Genomic DNA, 25,813 nt, shown 5'->3' with positions numbered 1-25,813 from the left:
AAGTGATGTTCTCAAAGTGAAATGTTTAATCAAAGCACGACAAGAAATGGACAATGTATGACATAATGTTACAATTCCGTCTGCCTTTATACCTTTTTGTCCCCGTAGTTTTGTATTTAGGTCATGGCTTAAGCGTAATTCTTGTTACAAAAGTCTATAAATAATTCAAATACAACGAGCTGATGTCTGTATATATGTATATTTTTTATTAAACAGGAAATCATATAATGTTTAATGCATTTCCTATTGTATCTCCTTTCTCTCAAAATAAGTAGAATAAAATTATAATGAGACATATATATATATATTATATATTTATATATAATAATAATATTGACGTAGCGACTAATTAAAGAGCACAAGTAAGCGCGCAATTACAATCAGGTGCACCAGAAGGTGCACCTGATTGTAATTGCGCGCTTATAGAAGAATATAGAGAACTATATTCTTACTCATAATCCAAATGTTCAGGAACAGTTCTTTATTCATAACTTTTGTATCAGTCCGGCCATTCAAAGCCATGTAATTAGCTACAAGACCTACAAGTCAGTCTTACTAATACATAAAGAGTTATTTAGTTCTTCCTTTATAAAAATCTTTAATAATGGAATAATAAAATTCTTGAACCACTTTTTCTTCTTAGACGTTTTTCTTTGAAGGCAAGATGCAGTATTATCGTCTAAAGTACAACATCGTTCGATCTTTTATTACTTAAATATTAATGTTGTTTTTGAAAGTTCTGTTATTAAATATATATTATTAGTCAAGTAATCTCAATTAAAAAATACCATATTATCACGAACAAAGTCGAATCAGAGCAGTGCTTTTGAAATGAATGGCATAACCAGACGTGCGTTGCACTTTTTTTTTGCTTTTATTTCATTTTAAAAGCATCTTACTAAGCATCTATTACGCTTTAATTTTTCTCTGTATTATTTATATGAATTTCCATACTTACATGAATAAAAGTGATTATAGTTTTTTAAACAAAAACCTTTATAGCGTATAATTTTGGTAAAATCTTTAGAATATTTTCAAATGCACGTTTGTGCAAACTTGCATTTTAAATGCGTTTTATTTTAAAGCCATCATTTATCTCAGGAAAAATTAATTATGATATTGATTTTTTGACTTTATAGTATAATAATATATTATTATACAATATTTGATTGACGTTATAGTATAATAATAATGTCCTCCAGACCGATTTCGGCCACAGCGGATAATCTCAAGAGAGATAAGCCAACTACGCCGAAGATATTATAGTACACAAGTGTGTGCGCAAACACAGGTGCACTTTCTATTCCCTAACTCTCATAATCCGACGGGACGGCAATCCGACATGATCGGAAAGAGTTCAGGCGCAGGACTTTACGTGCTTTCCGAGGCACGCTCCGGGCTGCTACTGAAAATTTTCTGACAGAAAAGCCCAATAACTTTTTATTGGCCTAACTTGTGACATTGTACCTTGGGATCTGCGGCCTTATATTTATCTACTAGATCAACGAGTTAGGCAGGTAATATAAAGTTATGCTGTTGATATATTTAAGTAAAAAAATGAGTATGATAATCAATGAGAATCAATAAATACTTTTATAAGTATTCATTTTTACGTATTCTATGCGTTCGCCTATCGTTTGTGCTATTCAATTGGAGCTCTTGTTGCTCCTCGTTTACGTGTTACGGGTCAGCGGCCTTACATCAAGCCACTAAACCAACGAGGCAGTCGTTATAGTTTACAATATACATATAGTATTATGAATACGGTACTTTTTTTTCATTATATTAGCACAAATAACTAATACTGTTTTTTTTTTGTACAAAATTAAATAATAAGGTCGGATATAAAAATTCACATTATTATTCTAATAGACCACCGTTTTATGACTATGATAAAAGTATAAACTTACAATTAGATAAATATCATTCAATACATGTATAAGATATTCTCTATTCATATATGTCAATTCAAACATTAACAGATAAACAAATTAGTATTTTAAAAATTATTTAACAATTAAAATTATCCATTTTATAAATAAAGATAAGACAGAATCAATTAAAAAATAAACTAATTAATCTATCATTTTTATATCAAAAATATATTTTTAAGTCTAAAGACCTCCTATGTAGCTATATTGGGTATCTATGAACAAGACGAGGGCGTACTGAACCACGCCTACGCCTTGCATTCTCTTGATTTCAAGTATTACATAACAGAAGACTTTTAGATGTAATTCTTTTTACGAAATTGCTACTTGATTTAGAGATGGCCCAGTTGTCAAAACATATGAATGTTAACCGAAGATTGCGGGTTCAAATACATACGACAAAATCCAATGCCCATATATGGTATTTGGACATTGAAACCAACGAAAACGTGAAACTATTAGCACAGCAGCATTATCATTTATCATGCATTGTAAGTAATGTGTTTGTGTAGTAAATATTCGTCAAAATCCATACTAATAAATAAGAATATTTAATTTAAACACTAGTAAGCAAATATACATAAAATTTATACCAGAAGATTAATCGCTAATTATATATATTAACGCGCTGCGCGTTTCAAGGAAGCTATTAGTATATAATATTATTATACAAGTAGCTGCACTTCGCAGTTTCACCTACCATAAGACTATTGACGTGATAAGCATGAATTTTATATTCTTGTATATAATACTGTTAGAGAAAACCAAGCTTAACCTTTATCTAATCTATATAATGTCGAAACCAAGTAACAATATTTACGTCTTCTTTATTTCAAAAGTCGTCCCGCGTTTCTCTTTGATCGCGCTTAATTATTTAATAATACGCTTTCACTAAGGAAACTAAGCACAGGTAAATGAATACACCCTAAGAATCTCTATCAGTCTTCATACGAATATCTAATTTAATTTAACATGAAAGCAATTTAATTTATGATTAAAATATCAAAAGGAGCAAATGATTTCAGTCTATGCTTGTGTCGTGATTACGCATAATAATGTCCGTATAATGCTATTAATGAAATTTAGCAACCATTAAATTAATTTGACTGTCAAATGTAGATATAGCTTGAATGATTTTCAATAATAGTGACGCCTTTAAATTATTGCTTCTTGTTTTAATATAATATTTTATTTTATATATAAAAAGATTAAAACATTAAAATAATACTTTTGAATAATATAATAAAAGAGATTGTAGTAGAATTTTTGGTTTATTCATGGTCAATATGGTAGATTATTTAAAAACACGTTCTATTTAAGGATGTAATATTTAAATAATATGATCTTATAGATGTATAGAATAGGAAGGCGGACGAGCATATGGGCCACCTGATGGTAAGTGGTCACCAACGCTCTTAGACATTGGCATTGTAAGAAATGTCAACCATTACACTGGCTCACTCACCCTTCAAACCGGAACACAACAATATCAAGTACTGCTGTTTTGCGGTAGAATATCTGATGAGTGGGTGGTACCTACCCAGACGAGCTTGCACAAGGCCCTACCACCAGTATTTTCAACATTTTAATGACACTTGAAGTATAATAATCAATTGTTGATTTTATTTTTTGTTCAAATCCTTGACAAAGTATCAACCTCTAAACGATCCACTTCTTGGTTGAGACCTTATCTCTTTACACTACGCTGCTCCAATACGGGTGAACAAATACAACGATAGATTTTCATCCAGCACATGAAGGTGTCCTCTAAGGTTCGGATAAAAAAATGAAATTCAGTTTTCACTCACACAAAATTAACTAGTTTTATATACTTATACATACATTTATCATTATGAAATCATGCTAATATTATGAAGAGAAAAGTTGTCAAATAATTTTATTCAATTTTTTTTCATAAAGTATTAATCCTCACTAAAGTAAATAACATGTAATTTTAAGCGTTTAACGAGCCGGTTGGCGTGGTTGGTGGATGCTTGCCTTTCACGCCGGAGGTTATGGGTTCGATTCCCACCCAGGACAGATATTTGTGTGCATGAACATGTCTGTTTGTCCTGAGTCTGGGTGTAATTATATATATTTACAAAAGAAAAATACTATATGTAGTACATCAGTTGTCTGGTTATTAATGTATAATTATTATTACAAGTAACTTATTGTTCTTTATATATTTAGATTTCGATGTAATGAAGAAAGCAATAATTTGGTGATAATCTTGTTATCTTCCTGGGGCATGGTATTCGATTATATAATTTTCGCAGGCTATTTTACATTTACCTATAAATAAATTTAAAACTCATGTTATTTTTTTAATAAGGATTATATAACTGATAGAACTAGCTTGGAGTTCGTATTCATTGACTTTACAGGATATGTAAATATGTAATAATGTATATGATTATTATTACATGTAATTTTTTCTGATTGTTAAAAAGTGTAACTACTGAGTTTCTTGCCGGTTTTTTCGGTAGGCTGTACATTTCAAGCCAGTGGTAGCGTAATATAAAATTAAAATCGCAAAATATCACATCAAAAATGCATATGAGAGCTTACTTTAATAAAGTAGGCACGATTATACTACCCTTCATCGGTATATAGCCAGTGTTTTAATACGTATTATCAAACACATGATTTCAATGCTGCTAATATATAGGTTTGATACTTAATCACAAAAAAATGGTTGAACGGATTTTTATAAAATTTGGAATAAAGATAACTTATACAGGTTATGCTATTTATCATCTGCCTTCTCATGAAGAGAAGAAGCCTTAGGTATATAATATATAACTTCTATATTCTCCTACCATAGATTATCTAATGAACTATGTTGATATAACAAAATTATAAAAATATAAAATTATATGTCTTATACAGTTACACGTACATATTTAAATAAGCCAAATTAGTAGTTGCTATGTTTTTTTAAGAAACAAAACGATGGAACAAAAACTTTTTACAAGCTTTTTAAAACCTGTTACGCGCATCTGTTGGGTCAAATCTTGCAACAGAATTTTAAACGAGGTCCACTTAACCTGATAGACTTGAAATTTTAACACTAGTGTTGGCAACTATACAATCCAGTGTACTAAATAATTTGTTCAAGATTGACGCAAAAAATTGTTATCAAACTGTTTTGATTTTGAATTTAATTTTTTTGTCGTACTTTACAATGTGAGATGATGATGAATAAGAGTTAGGCCGTAATAAGTGTAAAACTTCTACCATTACGACATTTAGTGTAATCACTCGGCGATCGAGCTTCACTTAGTAGCTTAGTAACTAGTAATTACTTGCAGACACAAACATAATTTGAACCAAATCGATATAGACGCTTATGAGAAACACACAAATAAGTTTTTACTTATTTTTACTTATATATATATTATAAGATGAGATCTAATTTTTTTTTTACCTAAAATAATAATAATAACGATTTAATTATTATACTTTTATTTATTTTTTATTTACGTTACGTTATATCCCTTCTAGTTTGTTTCATTGCATGTAATTTAATAAAAAATATAAAGCAAAAATAGCTTTGTTTCTACCGTCCTACGTCAGCTGTATTTTTTCTATAAAAAAATAAGTTGATTTCTTTATTCAGTACGAAACAGTAATAAACTTTGTAACTACAGTGAAATTGTATACCGTAAAATGACGCTTTCAAGCGTCATGAACGCCAGTATTATAATATTCAAAACACGCCTTAATTAAACTGGTTCGTAATTTTAGATAGCACTGATTTTGTTATTACTTCTAATATTTGCATATTAACGATTGTAGATTAGACGTATCAAGTTTATTTGTTGCATTTATGTATGCTTTTTAAAGAATGTACTTAAACTACTAAACTTTTCTTCTTTAAAAAATTTTTAACTCTCTCTCCCTGAAAACTTCGTTAACATTCTTAGTTTAATTTATATATTCTTGACAGTTAAACTTACTTTATTATATGAAGAATTCTTACAAATAAAATCTTATAAGCGTTCAAAAGTTCACTTCAATCTTTTTAGCTTAAATAAAGTTCAAACGAATCGCGGTGAATTCTCCCCTCAACAAACAAAAATAAACGCCGAAAATTAACTCGGAAACGTTGAAACGGCTGTTCCGTTGAGTACCAAATTACTTTGAGTTAGTTTGAAATATTCTTAATTACCTACGCATCCCATCCATTTTAATTAGTTAAATTGATCCGTAAATTTACAGCGTGGTATATTTGAAAGTTATATATTGTTTTATGAAGTCTTCCACATATCATTTCTCCGTAATTTGGCAGGGTCATTTATCTTTTCCAGTTTTAACCGGTTTTAAAGTAAAACCACACAATGGATTTGATATGCCATAATACTGCATGATATTGGTATTTATTTTAAAATATTATACGCTCACGGCTTCGCTAGCGTGTCAGCATGTGATAGGATATGTTCTTTTCTATACCCTTGACGACGTGTTTGCAAAATTTAATCAGAATTGGTTGAGTTGATAAGCGTAACAAACAAATAAACAAACAGATTTTTGCATTTATAGGTAATCCAATTGTAGTCTTTCAATATTACAGTAGGTAAAGAAATATTATAATTTCAGTCAATAAGACCAAATAAGGCTTTATACAATTTTGATTGAGTTTAGATACAAAACAGACTTAATAAATAAATATATTTTATATTTGTAAGGTATTAACATGGAGCGTGTGTGTGTGTGTGTGTATGTGTGATCGTGAGTGTTTGTGTATATTGTTCTTTTTCTTAATATAATTATATATATAATGTCCTCCAGACCGATTTCGGCCACGGCGGCACATCTCAAGGGAGATTAGCTAACTGCGCACATAATATAGTGCACAAGTGTGTGCGCAAACACAGGTGCACTCTATTCTTTATCTCTCATAACCCGATGGGACGGCAATCCAACACGACCGGAAAGAGTTCAGGTGCAGGACCAATGGCTTTACGTGCTTTCCGAGACACGGAACTGTACACACTTCCAATTTCCAGACCGCAGGCTGCTACAGAGCTTCTGATAAAAAACCCAATAACTTTTTATTGGTTCGACCTAGGAATTGAACCCAGGACCTCCGGGACAGCGATCTCATATCTAGCCACAAGACCAACGAAGCAGTCAGTCAGTCAGAGTTCTTAATATAATCATTGACTTGACAACTTAAAAACTTTTAGATCCATTGGTGCAAGTATTGGAATCGCAATTTGATAACAAAAATTTTTTACATGAGTACGTTCATCAATTACCAAAAATATAAGATTGTCAATACAGATACAATCGGAAGGTCTTGAAACTTTATTCAGTAATAATTGTAATAACAATATTTCTCAACAGACAATATTTTTCCCGGGAAAAAACAATTCAGCTTCCATTAAAATATAATAATTAGATTATACGGATGTAATATTATTATATCCGTTATGTTACGTTATAAGCTGATTGCTAACAAAGCGTCCAAGGAAATTTCGCTTCTATAAGGCCTAGTGGTTAGAACGCGTGAATCTTAACCGATGATCGTGGGTTCAAACCCGGGCAAGCACCACTGAATTTTCATGTGCTTAATTTGTGTTTATAATTCATCTCGTGCTTGACTGTGAAGGAAAACATCGTGAGAAAACCTGCATGTGTCATTTCATTGAAATTCTGTCACATGTGTATTCTACCAACCCCACATTGGAGCAGCGTGGTGGAATAAGCTCCAAACCTTCTCCTCAAAAAGGAGAGGAGGCCTTAGCCCAGCAGTGGGACATTAACAGGCTGTTACTGTTACTGTTAAGATATACAAGTATATATAGATCTTAAAGCTAATTTATTTTATAGTAATTCTAAAAAGAGCTTCGCTAGTATATACGCCATAATATATATGTATACGCTATAAATAAAACCATAAATAAGAAACTTACTACTCTGCTTTATATCATTTATATCTTATCGTCCAATTTCTTTTTCAGGTTAATCGGCTGCCTATCAGAATTACACTCGGATACTGTGAAATGTAAGTTTTTACTTTTTACAATTTTTTTGTTAAGAATAATAACGCCCTTTTTAAGAAATTACTAATTATATTTACCGCTTCAATTAAGCGTAAAGCTTGTTCTAGGAATGGGATACCACAAGAGACCAAGGGATCAGGATCGATCCTGCGACCTACATATATAACGTATTGATTACTACTCTTTTAATCTTTTAATTATTTTTTAATTATTAAAAATTTAATTTAAATTAAAAGGAATACGTTTAATCAAATAGGTTTTATATTTTAGCTTCTTACAAATCAGTAGTTTCTTCAAGCCATTACGATTATTTTTTGTGGTGTGGGTGAAACTTAATGCCTAATACTTAGATCGTTATAACGCAAGATAAAAAATCTCTTACACCAAGTTATATCAAAATAATTTTCGACATAAATAACAAACTATACATTTATTCTCCATGCGAGTATTATTAGAGATTTCATAATAACAAGTAATAAGCTGTATGTTTATTATGAGAACGCGTGAATCTTAACCGATGATCGTGGGTTCAAACCCGGGCAAGCACCACTGAATTTTCATGTGCTTAATTTGTGTTTCTAAATAATCTCTCTATTTACTATCTGTTTCTAAATAATCTAAGTATTATGCAATTGATTCTCATAATACAGTAACGGTAACAGCCTGTTAATGTCCCACTGCTGGGCTAAGGCCTCCTCTCCCTTTTGAGGAGAAGGTTTGGAGCTTATTCCACCACGCTGCTCCAGTGCGGGTTGCTAGAATACACATGTGGCAGAATTTCGATGAAATTAGACACATGCAGGTTTCCTCACGATGTTTTCCTTCACCGAAAAGCACGAGATGAATTATAAACAGAAATTAAGCACATGTAAATTCAGAGGTGCTTGCCCGGGTTTGAACCCACGTTCATCGGTTAAGATTCACGCGTTCTTACCACTGGGCCATCTCGACTTAGTATTGTTGTAATACAATACTTAATATTGTTGTATTCCGGTTTGAAGAGCGTGAATGTGCTACTAAATAAAGTTAACATTTTGAGCCCAAAGCCAAAAAAATTAAATAACATTTAATTTTGTTACAGATGAATACGACATACTTAGCGAAGTATTGAATACAATCACACCAGAGAGTTACAGCAGCGTCAACGGGACAGATATTTATGGTGCCATAAAACTAATTACAAATGATCCGATTTCCATATCAATGGATAAATTTGAAATAAAAGACGATAAACTGATTACGCCTTTCGAAATCTATGCACTCGTGAACTTTAATAAAGTTATAGCGTCTTGTTTATTTAATATCAAAGCGAACGATGATAATAAACTAAGTTTATGTGTTGAGAAAGTTGATGAAAAAATTGTTAAATTAATCCTTAGTAGCGGTGAGGATACAAATATATATATTTTGTATGATATTGAAGAAAATTCATGGTCGAATATACTTCTACGAGTGGAAGAAAACAAACTCAGACTATATAACAGTTGCGCCATATTCGATGAACAATTATACGGTGTAGACGCACCACTAAAGGAAATAGGAATACCGAAACACGCTAAGCTATTTCTAGGCAAGCTCGACAAAAATGACAAACGCTTATTCGAGGTAAGTACAGAATTTTAATTTTCACTCATGAAATTAACGTTTAATTCCTGCATGTTTTTTTTTACCTTCAAATTAAAACTATTTCCGTTTACAGCTACAGTGATAGATGGCGCAAATTAAATATTTCACAATTCTAATTCGCATTAGCTTGATATTTATTATTCAGTATATAAAGTAAAGGACAACATGTTAAGTAAAACCATTCAGAAAAGGCCTTACTGTTGCGGTCTCACAGGAGACACTGCATAAAAAACTGATCAAATATATTAAAGTAGCATAGGCCATATAATTCCCGAAAATACAAAAAATTAACTTGTAGTGTGTCTTTTGGGAGATAATAAAAATAATTAGTATTATTTGATTTAACTCCGTGTTTAGATAACGAAAGGGATTATGTATATTAAGATATCCGTTACGTTTGAAGTAAATTAAAACAATTTACCGAATATGTCAATCTAAATTAGTAGGCACATCACATGTCTACAATTTCCGTAAATAAGGACAGATTAAATTTAACAGCACGTTCGCGTCCGTATTAATTTTCTTAAACAACTTATTTATTAAATCGTTACCATTCAAAATTTGAAGATAATGTGAAATAATTTTTTAACTAAGTACCACTTTGATTATTATGTTTACACTATTAATTACCATTATTGCACTGTTTAATGGTAAGTTCGTTCGAGTTTCAAATCTGGTAACATTAAATTAAAATAATGAAAACATCTCAATGGTATAGAGGTTTTCATTATTATTATTATTTATTTAATTACATCAAATGAGTTCATATTATAAGGAGAGCGTTCCATTTTTATTGATATTTTATATTTGGTCTTACAGAATAGTCCTACTATCCTATATTTTGTTTCGTTTAATTTTCTTTCATTATACCTTTGATTCTAGAAGCGTGTTGTTTATTGAAATTAACACCATTTTATTTTAAATTCTTCATTGAATGTATATACATTTTAATTATTTTATCATTTTTTCTAAGTAATGCTTTTGTTTATAAATCAAATGACATTGTTTTAAAAATACACAACACACACACATACACACACACACACACACAAACTTAAAAACTCACATAGACTAAAATACAACATTTAAATAAACCCCTCTACCGATCAGAATAATATGCACATATTATTCTGATAATTTAATGGTATTTCAATAAAAAATAAATAAAACGAATTTTTTCACAAGCTACACATAGTTTTAGTACCACATCTAATATGCAATTTCTATTCATCTAAAACAATGCGTGCTCCACACAAGCATTTGTACGCCTGCAACAATAATCGGTTTAATTCATAGAAGCGTACCTACCTATTGACAGAATATGTGAACGGGTACGTTTCAATTTAACCGTATTATGTATTTACTTAAGCGTCATACGTAGCTTTCATTTATTATAATAGAAATCAATTGTCAAGTGGCTTTTCTGCCTACCTAGTAAATCATATAGAAGAGCTCACCCATTATTACTACGTGTAGAAATGGAGATGTGTTTGTTTTGTGTTGATTTATTATAACAATTAATGAGTCAATTAAATAAATAAATCGCTGAGATTATGTACTTAGCGACTGAAGAAATATATTCAGGGAGTTATGACTATTTTAAATAATTTTTTTTTGTCTCTTGAGTCTAAAATTATTTTCATAAAATTTAAAATCAAGCGAACATATTTAATTGTGTTTATAGTCTAAAGAAAAGGTTCAAATTAAATTAGATTGTATAAATCCGTAAATGTTATTTTCGATTTTTAATATTTAAAAAAATATATATTAGGTCCTTACATATGAAATTAGCGTTTTGTCGCACTTTGATCTGAAATATCTCCTCTTTGGTTAAGAATTCCAAATTCAAATTTATAAATTCATTTAGCTGGTACATTTGAGTTTTGAAAACAGTCATTCATTTCTTTTTTCCTCATTATTTTTTTCTTTGGCGTCGCTTATTACCGCACAATGGAAAATATGAAATATCGGTAAATTTACGAGTACGAGTTCTACCGTGGCACCAGTGCTGCAGAAACAGCTCGAAGGATTAATGATGTGTACGGCACTGGTGTCGCAAAAAAAAGCACGGTACGTTTTTGGTTTCAACTTTTTCGTTCTGGAAATTTCGACCTTCAGAACCAACCCCGTGGACGGCCGGATATCAAAGTGGAAAATGAAGAATTAAAGGCTATTGTGTAAGCCGACCCATCACTAAGCACTTCAGAGATAGCTGCAGGCTTCGGGGTAAGTGATAAAACTGTATTAATCCACTTGAAGCAAATCGGGTAAGTAAAAAAACTTGAACGATGGGTACCTCATGAATTGAGTGAATCGAACTTGCAAACACGCGTCGACTGCTGTGTCACTTTGCTCAACCAACACAATAATGAAGGGATTTTAAATCGAATCTTTACTTGTGATGAAAAATGGGTATTGTACAATAATAGGAAGCGCTCATCGCAATGACTGAACCCTGGAGACCCAGCCAAATCCTGCCCTAAACGAAAATTAACTCAGAAAAAGTTACTTGTGAGTGTTTGGTGGACTAGCGCCGATGTCGTTCACTACAGCTTTCTAAAATCTGGCCAAACGATTACGGCAGATATCTTTTGTCAGCAATTGCAAACCATGAAGGAAGAACTTGTACTGGTGGTAGCTTTGTGCAAGCTCGTCTGGGTAGGTACCACCCACTAATCAGATATTTTACCGCAAAACAGCAGTACTTATTATTGTTGTGTTCCGGTTTGAAGGGTGAGTGAGCCAGTGTAATTGCCTGTAATTACACTGGCTCACTGACAAGGGACATAAAATCTTAGTTTCTAAGGTTGGTGGCGCATTGGCTATGTAAGCGATGGTTGACATTTCTTACAATGCCAATGTCTTAGGGCGTTTGGTGACCACTTACCATCAGGTGGCCCATATGCTCGTCCGTCTTCCTATTTTATAAAAACTAAAAAAAAACTAGCTGCTAAACAACCGAGATTGGTCAATCGTTCATGGCCACTGCTGCTTCTTGACAATGCAAGACCACACAATGCACAACAAACAACCAATAAGTTAGATGAGCTACAATTGGAATGACTGCGACATCCACCGTACTCCCCGGACCTTGCTCCAACAGATTACCATTTTTTCCGGAATTTGGACAACTTCTTACAAGGAAAAAAATTCAACTCCGATGCGGCAGTCCCAACCGCCTTGAAATCTCTTATCCATTCTCGCCGAGATGGCAAAAGTCATAGATAACAACGGTGCATACTTTGATTAATTAAATATATTTTACAAAAAAAAAATTGACTTTATATTCCTCCCGTACAAAACGCCAATTTCATATGTAAGGACCTAATAATTTCAACGGTATTATAATAGCTGTTTTCATTGATGATCTTTGTGCGGAACCGTTTAAGTGGCTGCCAGCCACTTACCAATCTGTAAAACAGTTTTACTTTATATTTATGCATTCTGTAACAAAATATCTGTAACCCAGTGTGCAGGCACGATGACTGAATAGAGCATTTGCTCTTCCTTCCTAAAAATAAAAAATAAACGTTTCACAGTTTACGCAACTAACATTAATCTCATTTAGGAATAAAATGTTGGTAGTTTTTTTTATTACGTCCTAGATTTTCTCTTTAAGTCTTAAAATATTTCTAAATAGTTCAACTTAGACAGAATTCGAACACGAATTTGAGACAGTTTTAGTTTAAAACTAGAACGTGAACTAAATGAACATTTTAGTTGCTATACTGAAATTAATTTTGAATTCCCGTGTGGAAATAAGATGAAGTTTGATTACGAAATTAGACCAAAAGTTATAAATTGTATAAGTATACATATTAAAGTTTTCCCGCCAAAAAGAGAGAATTCCACCTATCTCCCTCTTTCCAAAATGTATCCGTGCCTATAATTGACCACCTTGAACTTCATGGCGTTACTCTCACGTCAACTCTAAATTTCGGCTCTTTTATTGAGTCCAAAGCCCAATTAAACCGCTCGAAAGCTTGGTATCCTCTCCAAAGTGAGACGTTACTTTACTACAGAACAACCGCTCAACTTATACAAAGCACAAGTAAAGTCATGTATGGAATACTGCTTCACCTTTGGAAAGGCTCTGCTAAGTACTACATTCAGGCTCTAGGAGGCTGATAGGACACGACACATTGGTCAAGTTTAGGCTCCAAAGTCTCGAAACATCGACGTATAGTTGCTTCGCTTTCCGTTTTCTATCTAATACATTTTGGAGAATGTGCTCAGGAATAATTCCTTCGCCCCCTTTTACTATTGAACGGCTAGGCAAATGCGAACAAAGTGCCATAGGTACACAAAATTCCCCGCCTACGTACGAAACGCTTAAATACACATTTATCATTCGCAATGCAAAACTGTGGAATACTTTTCCTGAGTCTGTATTTTCTGATAGGCACAACGATGTCTTCAAATCCAGATTCAAACAGGTTTCTTCTAGGCAAGCATGCTACATCCTAGACCATGTTGATGCTTAACATCAGGCGTGACAACGGTCAACCTCTGGCCCATTAAGGATTAAAAAAATGATGAGGACCAAATTTTTGATACACCACAATGTATGTATTATATTATATCTGTCTTATAACAGTTACGTACAAATACTATTATACCATCCTTTGAACACGATTTTAGGAAAGCGGCGGGCGCGCCTGTGAGGAGGCCTATGTCCAGCAGTGGATTAATGTGGGCTGAATATGAATAAATGAATGAATATATGTCATATATACACAGTATCATAAAATATTTGTTTTTTGCAGGAAATTCGATAATTCATAAATAATATTTTGAACTCATTAGATTATAGTTTGTACTTGAATTGTTTTAAATTTTATTTTTATCAAGTAATATAAAATATTTTATAAAATGTCTTAGTATATTTATAAAATAAAACAAATGTGAAATACAACAAGTCCTATAACATTAATAATTGAAGAAAAATTGAAATACCAATAAAGTATCAAGACTACTCAGGACTCGGTTTCAATTAGTGGTTCAAAGAAAGTACATTTCAAGTTATATTCAATCCTTTCTCATCTACAACTGTGTTTGAAACGAAACATCTTACTACAATCATTTTTATTGTGGGTATATTTTCTTACAATGTTTTTTATTTGATCTCTTTACAATCCTTCAGAAAGTAAAGCAAAAATTCACAACATTATTTAATTTTCCTCGGCGGTGAGCAAAAAAATAAACAGGAATCTGCATGTATCAAGTATAAATAAATTTATTTTAATGTTATACGTGTATCGTTTTTTTTTTTATATTCGCCGGGAGGGCAAATGACTCTACTCCACCTGATGGTAAGTACTCCACCTGATGGTACGTTTGGACTCTACTACCGTAGAGTCCAAACGTGACGACGGCCAGTACAGACGGGAAAACGTTCTGCACTAGCCGCCTTCGCCTTGCCGGCACGCAATATGCCTCTTCACGCCTCGTTTGAAGGAACCCGGGTTGTAAGAGGAGGGGAACACGTGAGCTGGCAAGGAATTCCATTTTTTGGCAGTGCGACAAAGAAAGGAGTTGCCAAATTTCTTTGTTCGTGATGGAATTGATGTCACAGTTAGGCGGTGACATCGAGAACCAGCTCGCGTGGACTTAAGAAGGAAGGGGGAAGCAGGAATTAGAGAGAACAATTCCTCGGAGCACTCGCCGTGATACAGTCGATAGAAAGCGCTCAGTGCTGCTATCTCACGACGCAATTGTAAAGGTTCAAGGGTGTTTGTGACCTTTACGTCGCCAATAATGCGTACGGCACGTCGCTGCAATCGTTCAGCCCGCATTGGTGCAATTAGAGAATTAAAAATCATCAAAACCCGGGTCGGTTTAATAAAAACTTGAGATAAAAAAAGAAAATCAATATAAATAGAAAAGATTGATATGTAGCGGAGAAAATCAATTGATCCATTAAAACCTCTTTGAAGTTATTTGCAACTTCGTAATTATGTATTTATCCTATCGATTCGAGATGGTTCTGTGGTTTAATTTTCATTATTATCAAGAGAGTTTGAATACGATTCAGATACGATACGATTTTTAAGATTCATAATGATAATCGTGTTTTATGATAAACTCTTTACGATACTACGTCAATTTGTTATTTTTATTATTTATCTTTCATATGATAGACATCGCTTATGTGGTACCGTATACCTGGTGGTGGTAGGGCTTTGTATAGGCCCGTCTGAGTGGGTGGGAAATGTAAATCAGCATTGTCTTACTAAAAAAGCCTAAAAATAAGTAGGTTAAGATGCAATTGTTACTATAATACATTATTTATATAAAAAATTAACATATCAAATAAAATCGAAAATTAATCTGAATATAATCTAGCTGTATATAGTATAAAATAGAACAAAGGATAATTAATAAAAACCTTTACAAACGAAAATCACATTAAATTTATTGCTCATACGTCATAATTATCGTAAATATCACGAATGGATTATAAATATTCTATTTCGTGTCGTGACATTGTCGTCTGTCACTCCTTTATTATGACACATTTAGTTAATTTGTTGATTTAATATGTATTTTGTGATTTCCAGTTATTCCAGCTGACATAAAATGCTTCATTTTAATATAATTTGTTCGCTAATGGATTGCGTCTGCCTCAATGTCCTCAATTTTATTTAAAAATAACCTTTAAATTTAAGTTAGAATAATAAAATCGATATTAGTAAGGCATGGGAGCCAATATGGTTTTCTGAAGATTACAGGCTCAACACCAGGCTACCGTGTCTAAGCTACTCAATTTTGTGCTTTTATTACGATCACAACTACCAATTTGATTTTTCACTCGTAAACTGTTTTTTTATCATACATTTTCTATAGATTGATTATTTAACACAATTTTTTATTTTCATCGTATCTTTCGACTACGATTATATTCACTCCTAAAAATGTTAATAAAAATATTTTTATTAACACGAACTATTACTAATATCACAAAACATCCAATTTCCTCATACTAGGCAAGCCTTTGTCTTGTCTTCTACGTTTAATCGGTTGCTCGGACGATATCCCACATCTAATGATTTGACTAAATCTATACAATAACGACAATATTCCTTTAAGGTATAATTTTCAACTAATTCCCGCTTCTTAATAAGAGTAATTAATTTAATTTTAATTTAATTTCTTTAATCTTTAGTAATCTACTGTTAATAACCTGTGAATATCCCAGCTGCTGGACAAATTTCTTGTAAGAAAAAACCAATAACGAGACATTCACATACATACAAGTTTATATTATACTAGCTACCCGTCATACGACGGATACCTTCGCACGAGTAAATTAAAGATGACATGAAATATAAATCGAAAACATTCGACATCCAATTCGCCCGCATGGTACTTACGTTTTTTTAAAGCCATTTTGATAACCTGCAAATATCTCATACAAAATTTTTAGGTTAAGTTTCGCTTCAATAGCGACGGAAAGCGGAAAAATAAACAAACTAAACTTATTCTTTGTGATATTAGTGGTGTATATTAGTAGTGTATATGATATTACACAATCTTGTATATTTTTATTTAACTAACAAATCTAAAAATATTATATAACAAGAAAATCGATACATAGAAGAATTCTCTTAAAGCTTTTCAGAAAGTTGAAAAACGAAACGGGCTTTACAGAGAGGAATCTCAAATCCTTTGCAAAGAGCCCTAAACCGTCGTTTTCTTCGCGTACGTTAACATTTTGGTTCAAGATAAAGAATGTAGCGTATGTATTTCTAAAATACAAAATTCTTTTGTTTTCCGAGAGAACAGAAAGCCAGATACCGATATTAAAGCTTTTAGTTCTGTAAGTGGTTATTTATTTATTTGTTACTACCCATCCCGGATTTGGAGATCCGAGGCACTTTGAAGGAAGGAGGAAATTTGAAGAAGCGATTAGAGTAAAATTATATCGTTGATTGGGTGGGGTTTGAGGCCTGGTGCCTTGTAAGCCTAGGCATAAATCTTGTCTTGGTAAATGCATGACTTAAGTAATAATTCATTGGATTTTTTTGGATGCTGATTTTTAAATATGTATTGATCCTATAGAACCCTTACACTACGTTGAGTTAATATTTGTAAGAACATATTTTTTGTCAAATAATTTTCAAGGTTAGGAAATTTTCTATTAGAATTGATCCAATAACCGATTGTGAGTGTGTTAGTTTTTCTTCCTTTCGTCCTTTCAGTCACAGGACTGTAGTTACTTACCCCAAGGTACATCACTTCCCAGTTCCCAAGGTGGTAGGCTCATTGACGATTTAAGGAATGTTTTTCTTACAGCGCCAATGTCTATAGTTGAACACTTACCATCATATCCATGACTGCCTCGTTGGTCTAGTGGCTTGATATAAGGCCGCAGACCCGGAGGTCCTGGGTTCAATTTCCAGGTCGGGATAAAAAGTTATTGGGTTTTTCTGTCAGAAAATTCTCAATAGCAGCCCGGAGTCTGGAAGTTGGAAGTGTGTACACTCCCGTGCCTCGGAAAGCACGTAAAGCCGTTGGTCCTGCGCCTGAATTCTTTCCGGTCGTGTCGGATTGCCGCCCCATCGGATTATGAGAGTTAGGGAATAGAGAGTGCACCTATGTTTGTGCACACACTTGTGCACTATAATATCTCCTGTGTAGTTGGCTAATCTCTCTTGAGATTGGCCGCCGTGGCCGAAATCGGTCTGGAGGACATTATTATTATTATTATTATTATCATATCCATATTTCAATATACTTTTTGAAAAACATAACTTTGACCTTGAAAATTAACTGCAAATTAGACAGAATACAAGTACACTCTCATCAAACGTCTTTGTCATTTCTGAAATAGATTGTACTACATACAGTTGCAGACTTAGTGTCTAAAGTGTCTTACTTTATCGTATACGTACAATTGAAGAGCTTTGTTTTAAGATAAAGCTAAGCTTATCTGCATCTCAGAAAGATGAAATATATATTTGAGTTTTAAATTTTTTGAATACTAATTTAATATTTTTGTCGAGTCGGATCTTCGATTAAGTAGTTTTTTACTATAATATAAAAATAAATATTATATTTTATTTTATTATTAGTTCGAACATAATTGATAATAATTAGGGTGTAATGAACATTTCTTTATCTCATTTTGATAATCGCGTACTTATTTCAATAAAAATATCATCTGTATATAAATATTATTATATTAATTGTAGGTATGGAGTTAAATATTTATAGCCTTGGTGGTAAGGCTTCGTTTTAGATTTATGTATTCTAACAACTGAGCCGTCGCGGTTCTATTTAGGGTTGCAAAAAATCGTCACATCCTATCCCTTAAAGCTTTCAAATAGTTGGAACTTTGTAGGTATGTGGACATTGCTTAAGTTTCATCCCACCGTACGTGAGTTTTAACTTAGCCATACAATTTGTTAAGATACGCCCAAGTTAAAGTCAGACATTATTACGTAAGCAAGGAACCAACTTAATAACTAACTTTATAAATTCAACCAAACTTTTATTTAAGCTTGTAATAAAAAACGGCATCAAAAATTTGCCTGCACATACACAAATATTTAAACACTTGCTGAGAAGTAATTAAAAAATTATTTAAAAATATAATAATATCGTTCATATAATATAAACATCAAAATAAATACAATATTTTTTTATTATTTATACTACATCATCGTGAAATAAATCGTGAACTCGAATACTTAGAAAAACAAAAACAAAATGGTATTTTTCTTACAACAAAATGATGACATATAAATATTGAGATATACGTATTATTAGAATGAAGGAATAGAATTTTTATTGGTGGTAGAGCTTTGTGCAAGCTCGCCTGGGTAGGTACCACCCACTCATCAGATATTCTACCGCAAAACAGCAGTACTTGGTATTGTTGTGTTCCGGTTTGAAGGGTGAGTGAGCCAGTGTAATTACAGGCACAAGGGACATAACATCTTAGTTCCCAAGGTTGGTGGCGCATTGGTGATGTAAGCGATGGTAGCATTTCTTACAATGACAATGTCTATGGGTGTTGGTGACCACTTACCATCAGGTGGCCCATATGCTCGTCCGCCTTCCTATTCTATAATATATATATATATATATATATATATATATATATACATTAGATCACCGTCACACCACACCGTTCGCCTCCATGTCATACGAGTCGCCCTAACCCTCCATCGAGTCAGTAGATGTCATATAAAAATGATTTGAAACAAATAAAGCTATTATGCTATACAAATAAATACACCTAAGAAAACAACATTGATTTAAGAATGGTTTCGAGGAGACTTTAAGTCGAAATGCGACGTTATTTTTAAAATCAAACCGAACTTCAAACATGCATCTGTTGAATTTGAAGCGCACAGATTGTACGTAATATTGTCCCATTCAAAGCAGAACCACAAATAAGAAAAAGGAACGGAAAAGATATAAAATTGGAATTCCTTTGATGATCGCTCAACTAAAACGAAACACAACGTAAAGTATCGTATTGTTAGGTAATTGATGTTGTAACTTAATTATTCTCTTATATTCGAATAGTCAATTATTTTTTTCCTTAGAATATATTTCTAGAATTTTCCTGAAGCATTATCAGGGTTTTTTTTTAGTTTATTTCAATTTAATGATTTACGGAACGAGAGGACGGGTTATAATCTTTTAGCAGAAGTGGCATAGAGATACGTCTTTTAAGACGTGAATGGTATATAATTTTTTTTATTTTTCATTCATAAGAAAACTACAAATCTTCACATATTTTTCGTGATTTTCTATATACATATTTATTTAATTATTTATAAATTATATTAAAAAATAGAGTAATTGATAATTTTGAATCGCAATAGGCTTAAAACCACTGGGAATCGAAGTTGTCTTAGTCAGCTTGTGTCAGTTTTAACATATACATAGATAATACATAAAGTTCTGCCTCGTTGGTTAGACCGTTAAATGATTTTTGGGTTTTACTTTTGAGAAATCTCCTAAACAATTAATAAAAGATATAATTTAAAGAACAAGTATCAGTAACAGCCCGTGAATGTCCCATTGCTGGGCTAAGGCCTCCTCTCCCTTTTTGAGGACGAGGTTTTGCAGCTTATTGCACCACGCTGCTCCAATGCGGATTGGTTGAATACACATGTAACAGAATTTCAGTGAAAATAAATACATGCAGGCTTCCTCACGATGATTTCCTTCACCGTCAAGTACGAGATGAATTATAATCACAAATTAAGAACATGAAAATTCAGTGGTGCTTGCCCGGGTTTGGCCCACTATCATCGGTTAAGATTCACGCGTTCTTACCACTAGGCCATCTCGGATTTATAAAGAACAAGTATACAAACATCAAAAGCGTACTTTAAGCTGACTTACAACATTATAAGGGTGTAAACGAAAAGAGTTCTTATAGTAATAAATAAACAAATTTATTCATAACATTGACACATTTGGTAAACATTAAAATTAAATATTTCCCACAGTCTTGCATTTTGTATCCTTGTCGCACTTCTACAAAATAGTCCTGCTCTCGCAGTGATATTATGGACTGTTTTGCAAGTTGTACCCATTTATGAGTTAACATATTTTTATATTTTTTTCTCGAAAACGGTATATTGTGGTATTACAATTATCAGAAACCAAGCCTCTACTAAACCACCTTTTTTCTCCAAACTTTTACTTCCTAATTTTTAAAGCCAAAGCGAAGAATCCAAATAGAGAATATAGCGGACATAACTCAATAGAATAAAGCTTTCGATTCATTGGAGAAATACATAATATAATATACATGTCAAACATATAACCATCTCCGTTTCGTGAAGTCGGTTGAAAAGAGATAGATACATAAATAAATTTGCGTTATGAAAGCGTTCAATGATACTCACAATACGTACGTGAGTCAAGAAATATGAAAATGTAATAACTTTCAATTGCATGCATAAGTTGCCATGAATAACGTTTAAAAACGATCAGTGCGTTGACCGTTACACAAAACGTCCGTAAACAAATAACGATACGAATAAATATTTTATATTAATATTCATTGATAGATATTATCAACTCGCTTAAAAATTATTAATAAATATAAAATGTATATATTAAAATTATATTATTATAAAATGTATATATTATAATTATATTATTTGTAAAACGTTTTCGATTTTTGAATTTATGAAAAATTCGTTTCACTGTAAAACTATAATTAAGATTATACATTGTAGGTAACATATTTTTTATGAAATGAATTTAAAATATATCATGATTGAAATGATGATATAAAATTTTAATAGGTAATTACTAGCCTTCCCAGTACTTAAAGGCTTATTGTCCTATATATTGATTCAAATTGCTTTGTTTTTTAATAAATCAAAAACGATCAGTACTACAAATATTTTAATCTTTCAATATTAGCATAATAAATAAGAAAATCGTAAATAAAATATAGATTCAAGAGTGCATAGGTGCAGAGCTTTCTGAATAATTTTGAATAATACTTGAATGAAATGTAAAACTACTGCTGGTTCGGAATTTCTATTCTACCTAGATTAACCTAGTAATAGTTAATAGATAAACATATTGTACCTCTTGTAAGTTCAAGATGATTAATTTTTGAAAAGCAATGATAAATATTATATAGCCATAGAGTTGGAAGATTTAATCACTAATAAAACAAAACAAGATGTACAAAAAAAATAATAATAAAAATAAATTGCAATAATTTTAATTGTATTGCTACCTGGGAATGAATAAATTACCAAACTATAAACTAAAAGGAAGATACAACAAAAAACTCAGATAACACGTCTGTGAAGACTACAAGATAACATTATAAAAAGTAAAATACCAATTTTGTCAAACCCATATTGTCATTAGTATCGAAATTTTCTTATTGCATAATACGACGGGCCGGTGGGCGTAGTTGGTAGATACTTGCCTTTCACGCCGAAGGTTGTGGGTTCGATTCCCACCCAGGACAGACATTTGTTTGCATGAACATGTCTGTTTGTCCTGAGTCTGGGTGTAGTTATCTATATAAGTATGTATTTACAAAAGAAAAGTAGTATATGTAATGTATCAGTTGCCTGGTTTCCATAATATAAGCTCTGCTTAGTTTGGTGTCAGATGGCTATGTGTGGAAATATTTATTCCAACGTAGAAATTAAAAGAACGAATGCTATCTCCATATAAAAAACGCTATGAAAAGGTTTTATCATATTATATGATAAAATGTAACGTCCGCAAAACATGACTCTAAACATTCAAATATTCGCCACTATATCAGACATTATTACTTCATTATGCTAACGTTACACGATCTTGCAACACGTGCTAGTAAAATTATGGTTTAAACAAATTCGGCAGCAGTTGGTACAATTTATGGTAGCCATATTTACGCAACGAGTCGCTAATAGGAGTTTAAGTTTGACAAATGTTTGATATTATTACTTGGTTATTATTTCTTTACAAGTCGAGACACATGTATAAATGTTCTGATCCCAGCGTTAGCTTTTTTAATAACTAAATATGCTATCAAAAACTAATCAAAATATTATAAGCATTTATGTGTGTGAGTCAATGTTCTTAAATATAGTGAAAGCTATTGATAATATATCCTTATATTCTGATAAATTGTTAATTCGGATAAATTGTTCATTTATTGATTGATATTTTTATGAAAAGATCGTAATTTATTTAATTTATAATACACATTTAGAGGGATCGATCATATGTTCTTAACTATTTTATATGTTAATTCTTTTTTTTATTGCCAGCCAATATCAAAGATTGTTTGTCTGTAAATCAATTAGAAAGCTATCTCTGACTACTTACAACAGCCAGATTTCTGATTAAAAAAACAGGACGTCACATGAATCCCAGGAAATGAAAATGAATCTGTCTAACTAATAATGGGTACGTTTTTAATTCTATTGAACGTATATCAAAGTAGGCATATCCTTAGAACCATAAAAAGTATTTTTATGTAAGAAAACTTTTGATTGAAATGGGTTCTCGTATGATGAACTCATAAAGACGATTTGTTTGAAAAAGCAGAATTAAATTATAACCAAAATATATTCAGTAATATCTACTTTGTTAGAAGTGTTTACAAACATGGGATCCAAAATATATTATCATATGTAATATCTATACTCAACCTTCTTTTCTTTAAAGCAGCGATATAAAACGATATAACAAGCCGATCGTACAGTTGTCGCTTACGAGAAAGAGTCTTAACTAATCCCTAAACTTAAATTTCTGTTATTCTAAAGTGGAATAGCGCTTTGCGATAGCAAAAGACGTCGCATGCCTCCACACGAAGGAGAATAGAGGACTCAAGATCCTTAAATTTGCCTCAATTCTCAAGCGGAAAATCCGATGATTTACAGAGCTAAAATCCTTATCGTAATCTTGCACGTCCCTCATATTTCACACTGAGTTAGTAGTGTGGGCAATCCACTATTTGCTCTATTCAAATATGTATTTACCTTTGATGTGTTAAATTAAGAGACATATGTATTTTCTTGACTAAATTGATTTTAAATAAACGCGAAATTATTTAACATTGCATAACATTTGATTTACCAACTCCAAACAATGGAACGTGTTTTATGATTTACGCGTTTGATTTTGTTATATATTTTTATAGATTACTCGATAACAGCTAAACCGATTTGAATGATTTAGCCGTTATTCTATTGAGTTACGTTATATCGAGTAGGATCCCCAGATGGTTCACCCATATATTAACCATTTTTTTATAAAATCGGGCAAAACAAAACAATATATACTGTTTTTTCAAAATACATGTTTATCTGTCTGTCTGACTGTCATTATTGAACTTTTTTTTCTCTATAATGTTACAATCGATTTAAATAATTAAAGCTGTGTTATATTTATGGATATTTGGGCAAAATCACGTATTTTTTTATCGAAATTGGTTGACTAACTGTCACTTTCTGAAATTCGTTCAGTATTAATATTTATCAAAATTAATATTTATTTTTATATATAAAATACGTAGGCGGACGAGCACAAGGGTCGCCTGATGGTAGATTTTTACCTTCACCGATATTGTCTTGTCTCTGTAGTTACACTGGCTCACTCTCCCCTCAAACTGGAAGACAAAAATACTAAATATTGCTGTTTAATTTTAGACGGTGTCTGATAATAATAAAAATACTGTTCACTTAGGTACATAATATTTAAATATCAAAAGAAACTGAATAATCTAAACAAACTCATTACATTTACGTAATCTTAAATGTAATTAATATTTAACGTATTTTTAGGCTTAATAGCTTAATTAAAATAAAACCATAGATTAATTTTTGCTTATAAAAATGTTCTTAATTTCTGTGATAATTATTCTAAAGCAATGGTACGCTTTGAAATTATGCATGATCGTAAAATGGATGCCACGCAATCACATATTCTCAAAATAGTAATACAACATATTTTAAATTGCATGAAATTAAAATCTGTCAAATGTTTATCCAACAACCTGTATTATATAGCAGCGTGATGGAATAAATTCCAAACTTATTCATCATAGGAAGGTCTTATTTTCCGCCAAGGGACATTTACAGGCTTTCATTTATTTATTATTTACTTTACTTTTAATTCGAACATTAAATGATAGTAACATAATTATATTGAAAAGAAACAGATAAAGCTGTTTATTTTGAATAAGAACACTGCTGATTATTGTAGCTATTAAAGCTTAGAGGAGATTATGAGCTCGGAGGGTAAAATCCTTTAATGTTGAGAGAAATTTTATTAAAAATTTGTATTATGTAGCATTACAAGTTAAAATTATGATATTGTCAAAATTTTTTTTCTTTATCATAAGCAAGTTTTCCAACTTTATTTAGCTGATTAATTAATGCTTACAATTTCTTTACAAATTGTAATTTTTTTCCCTCGAGAATTTCTCAGTAGCGGCCCGGAGTCTCGAAGTCTGTTGCAATTTCATTCCCGTGCCTCGAATAAAATCCTTATAGTCCTTGGTTTTACACTTGAACTTTGATACAAAATATTTTTTCATTAAAACTGGTATTAAATAAATAGTAAATAAGTCACATAAGCCGAGTTGGAGCGCATCTATATTAACCGAAGATTGGTAAAAACCGGGCAAGCTCCGCTGAATTTTCAAATTCTTTGTTTATAATTCATATCATGTGTTTGGCAGTGAAGAAAAACATCGTGAGGTAACCTGTATGTGACTAATGAAAATCTGCCATATATGAAAGTATCTAC

At 31.9% G+C, this 25,813-nt stretch overlaps 1 protein-coding gene across 6 annotated transcripts in view; it reads left to right on the top strand.

Annotated features, from left to right (window-relative positions):
• Nucleotides 1–25,813, top strand: part of LOC126774381 (collagen alpha-1(XVIII) chain-like) — a 111,178-nt gene that overhangs the window by 45,418 nt on the left and 39,947 nt on the right. For all 6 annotated transcript variants that reach the window (XM_050495883.1, XM_050495881.1, XM_050495879.1 and 3 more), the window contains exons 2-3: nt 7,901–7,944; nt 9,024–9,547. In XM_050495883.1, coding sequence (XP_050351840.1) covers nt 7,901–7,944; nt 9,024–9,547 — 568 coding nt within the window. The remainder of the gene's footprint in view (nt 1–7,900; nt 7,945–9,023; nt 9,548–25,813) is intronic.

This window comes from Nymphalis io, chromosome 16, assembly GCF_905147045.1.
Source record: "Nymphalis io chromosome 16, ilAglIoxx1.1, whole genome shotgun sequence".
Lineage (NCBI taxonomy): Eukaryota > Metazoa > Arthropoda > Insecta > Lepidoptera > Nymphalidae > Nymphalis > Nymphalis io.
Note: the sequence above shows the minus strand (reverse complement) of the source record. Positions and strands in the feature narration are given on the sequence as shown.